This window comes from Rhodamnia argentea, chromosome 6 (genome assembly GCF_020921035.1).
Source record: "Rhodamnia argentea isolate NSW1041297 chromosome 6, ASM2092103v1, whole genome shotgun sequence".
In the NCBI taxonomy this organism is placed as follows: Eukaryota; Viridiplantae; Streptophyta; class Magnoliopsida; order Myrtales; family Myrtaceae; genus Rhodamnia; species Rhodamnia argentea.
Window position 1 is genome coordinate 14051794 of NC_063155.1, and position 3871 is coordinate 14055664.

A 3871-nucleotide genomic window follows, 5' to 3' on the forward strand; every position below is an offset into this window, starting at 1 on the left:
AAGAAAGTTGCTAGTAACATTTCTGTCACCAACGAGAAAATCATAACCATGTGGATTGATAAGCTGATGGGCTATAGACCACAATAAGTTTCTAATAGAAAAAATAATTAACCAATTAAAAATATAAAACTAATATAGCAGAAGCAAGTTGTCAAATATGAAAACAGGGGATATTGAAAATGTAAACTAGGAAACTATGGTTTCTTCTTTCAATGACTTTATTAAAAATGTGTTTTAATATTTCATTTTCATATTATTATTCCAATTTCCCGTAATAAATTTGCATCAAATTATTTGGGTAGCTAGACAATTTTTAAAATGACATTATTAAAAATGTGTAGACTACATAGTACTAGGGGTGAGCATGGTTCCTGGGTAGAACCGATAACCTGAAATCGGAACCTGTAGGATCCGGTCCGGTTCCAGGTTTCAAGATATGTATGGTAGTTTCTAGATTCCAAAAATTGAGGACCATGTTTCAATGGATAGGTTCCAGGTTCCATTACCTAGAATCTGGAATTTAGACCCTAAATTCTGAAATAAATTTTTATATTTTTTTATATATGTTTTTGCATTATCCTACAATGTTCTATGGTGTCCAATGATGAGTATATAATCTAGAGCCAAACAAATTTTTAGGTTGCAGATTCCAAAAAAGGATAAATGTGTTATAATGGATTGGTTTCAAGTTCTAAATGTGATCCGTATGGAATCTAAAACCACTCGCCTCTACTTTCTCTTAAATGTTATAGCATTCACTCTCATTTTGCTTAATTAAAAATGAAAAAATAAAATAAAATAAAAGAAATTGATAGGTTCTCGGGTACCCTGGAACCGACCCTAGAACCTGTGACGGGGTAGGTTCCGGGTTGTAGGATATGACGGGTAGGTTCCATATTCCAAAAAATGAGGAACCTGTTCCGACAAGTAGGTTCCAAGTTCCAAGTGAAATCTGTAAGGAACCTAGAACCGCTTATCCCTACATAGTACGTCATCTCGAAGGGTCCCGTTAGAGAGGAAAATGAGCACCTTTTGACTAGAAATTGAGGCAAACCGAGGTCATGAAAGCAATGGAAGATCTATAAGGCTTCCCAATGTTTCCGTCATAATTGGTCATGGCAGTCACCGGCATATCTTTCCCAATGATGCGCAACCATTCACTTCCTTAAAGTAAGTTCTCATCATTCTCTCGGTCAATTTGAACAGATTATCCCTCCCACTTTGTGATATCACCACTACACATAATACGCTGAATGTCATAAGGACGGTGTTAGCTAGTAATTACATCAATCATCATGAAACTGTTCTACTCATAAAAGAATAACAAGAAAAGGGTTCTATTTATTTATTTTTTGTCCTTTTTGGTATATGTGAAGTCATTTTACCATTGTTGTATGCGGCATTCTGATTAGGCAACATTAGAATTTCAAGCCATTCAGCTTGTCTGGTATTGGCAGAAATCCAGTGCTTTGCACCAAATGCAAATCCAGAAGAAACAATTGGCCTGTAGATGCTATGGATTGCGGTATGGTCCCCTCCTCCGTTCTCAACCCAATTGACCTAAATGCACATAAAACACAACTGGGAACATAGCTATAACTATGTCATTCCACGTTTAAACGCATGTTTTTTTCTGTTATCCATTTGTTGGTATTACAAGTGGCTATACATAGATGGATATATCATTTAAACTGAATATAATAAGTTTTGAGTATTGATTGAACTTAAGAGTCCAACCTCCGAGGAACCATTTGGTAAGTCTTGCATCAGACGACCTGATGGCCTCCTTTGGTACTTGATGAATGAACAATGCAACACACACTCTAGTGAATAATCGACTACTCCCCACATGCCCCAGTCAAGCTGTTTGCAGTACCTAGCAAAGTGAACGGATCGTGCGGGAGCAAGTGCGGTAGGGATATGAAATTCTGCAGACATCTAGGAGACAGATTAAAGAAAAAAGAATTAGCTAGTGTTGGAAATGACTATTTAAATCCATATAACTTCCAGTTTTATTCACGGGTGCATTGTCTAACTAGCTTTGAAACTATAGTAGAAATTAAAGATGAGAAAACAACGCATAATCATTGATCGAGGTTTAGAATTTAACGAAATGGTCAGACTTATTGATGAACTTATTGATGCAATACAAATGCATCTTTACTCATATTTAGGTTGATATGATACATGAACAGATGTAGGGAAAATGAAATTGGCTAATTACATTTCATTAACTCCTATGATATGATAGGATAATTTGAAGGTGAAAAACACTGACAACTCTCACAACTCAAGTAAGAGAAGATTGGACCATAAAAAAAAAGTAAGAGAAGGAGGTGAATAGACTTTTTCATTTCTTCTTATTCACCTTAATGAAATGATCACAAGACTTGCTTTTATACGGACTTGTTATATGGCTCTTACTCTTTCTCCAGCATCTCCCTTTTAGCCACAAGCTCCTCCATTTCCTTTTCCTGAAGCTGTACGAACTCAGCAATTTCCTCCATCCTCCTCTTATCTTCAGCACTTAAAGGATTAGCATTTGATTGCTTCACTCGCTCCCTCTTCTCATGTTGCTCCCTCTGAAAGTCCTCTTCGCATTTAACTCATCATGAATAAACGTCATTTGCTCTTTGAAGAACTACTCCTGATAATCCATTTCCTCCTAGTTCTGCTCATGTTGCATCTTTTGTTTTGTGCCTGACAATAGTTCTCCTGCATGGTTTTCCGCGGCTTTTCACTCACGATGTCAAATGATTTCTTGAGTGCTTTTGAGTGCATTCAATCCTTAACATCCTTGTTCTTAAGCCAGATGAGTTGCTGGTTGTCTATTGTCTTTGATTAACTTGGTTGACCGCCATCTCTTTGAAGGAATCCATCTGAAATTCCAGCTTAAATTTAGCTTGTGAATGCCTGTTAAAAAAGTCTAAATCCTCTCCATAAAGCCGGCGTCCTATCATGGTCGACAATATGAAGTGATGAACACACAATTTTATAGCCACATTCAGTCATGCTACAGTTAAAATACAGGAAATCTCGTACATACCACTTGTAACATCCCATCGTAAGTCCCTGCGCCGGGATACAAGACTCCCAGAAGAGTGGGCCTCGACATGATGTTGGAGGACTTATCCGACCATTGATTCTGAGCATGATCCAAAGAAGAAAGAACATTAGTATTTTGAAAACAAAATATTCTACCGTTGTAGACTAGTTAGTAAGGAAACCAGTCCCACCACATCCATAAGCATTGTAACAATACGAAACCAATCCATATTGATGACAACAGTTTCTCGGGAAGCTTCAGTCTTAAGCCATCCTATTGTAGGAACTATCGGCACATGCTCGGGGATTGAGTTCAGAAATTCAATGGTGTTGGATGGATTTGGCCTATTTGGCAGCCTCCCCCATTTGTTGTCAGCCGCTTCCTCGGGGAACAAATCCTGTAGAGCTGGATTTACCTTGTAAAGCACATGTTTGTACTCAAAATCACGTAATAGCTCGGTAAGTCCATCATCTTGGATTTTCCATGACGGTTCTTCGATCTGGGCCACCATCATTAACTCCTCCATTGCAACTAGAGCTCTTCCAAATGTTGATCGCCTTGTGGTCTCGGTAGTCATCGAGACTTTCATTAATGGATCAGTAGCCCTTGCAACTCCCCCTCCTCCGTCTGAGCCGCACAATCAGAGACACCACTTGCCTGTGGTGAATGCTGAGCTCCAAAAGACTCGACAGATTGCTTAGCAGAGGATCGGCCCATGAAAGCGGTGCACCTAAATCTCCCTCTTCGGTGCCTTATCATTGTTCACATCACCACCACCCATTTTATTCATCTGTACAGAAAAATAAGATGAAATTTTCTCGGGTT

General features: G+C 38.5%; 1 protein-coding gene across 1 annotated transcript; it reads right to left on the minus strand.

The window, feature by feature from the left end:
* Positions 1–1122: 1122 nt before the first annotated feature.
* Positions 1123–3623, minus strand: LOC125315494 (homeobox-leucine zipper protein PROTODERMAL FACTOR 2-like). Its single transcript, XM_048280653.1, has 6 exons — positions 3228–3623; positions 3047–3145; positions 2425–2582; positions 1738–1876; positions 1386–1560; positions 1123–1274 (listed from the first exon to the last, which is right to left on the minus strand). The coding sequence occupies exons 1-6, from the start codon at positions 3621–3623 to the stop codon at positions 1123–1125; spliced, it is 1119 nt and encodes a 372-aa protein (XP_048136610.1).
* Positions 3624–3871: the final 248 nt, after the last annotated feature.

What these genes read in the sequence shown, in the direction of transcription:
- LOC125315494 (XM_048280653.1), bottom strand. Translation starts at nt 3,623, where the DNA reads ATGACTACCGAGACCACAAGGCGATCAACATTTGGAAGAGCTCTAGTT. An exon ending in TTATGGATGTGGTGGGACTG is followed by an intron (nt 3,146 to 3,227) that starts GTTTCCTTACTA and finishes GATCATGCTCAG; the next exon opens with AATCAATGGTCGGATAAGTC. An exon ending in ACGATGGGATGTTACAAGTG is followed by an intron (nt 2,583 to 3,046) that starts GTATGTACGAGA and finishes GAGGACTTTCAG; the next exon opens with AGGGAGCAACATGAGAAGAG.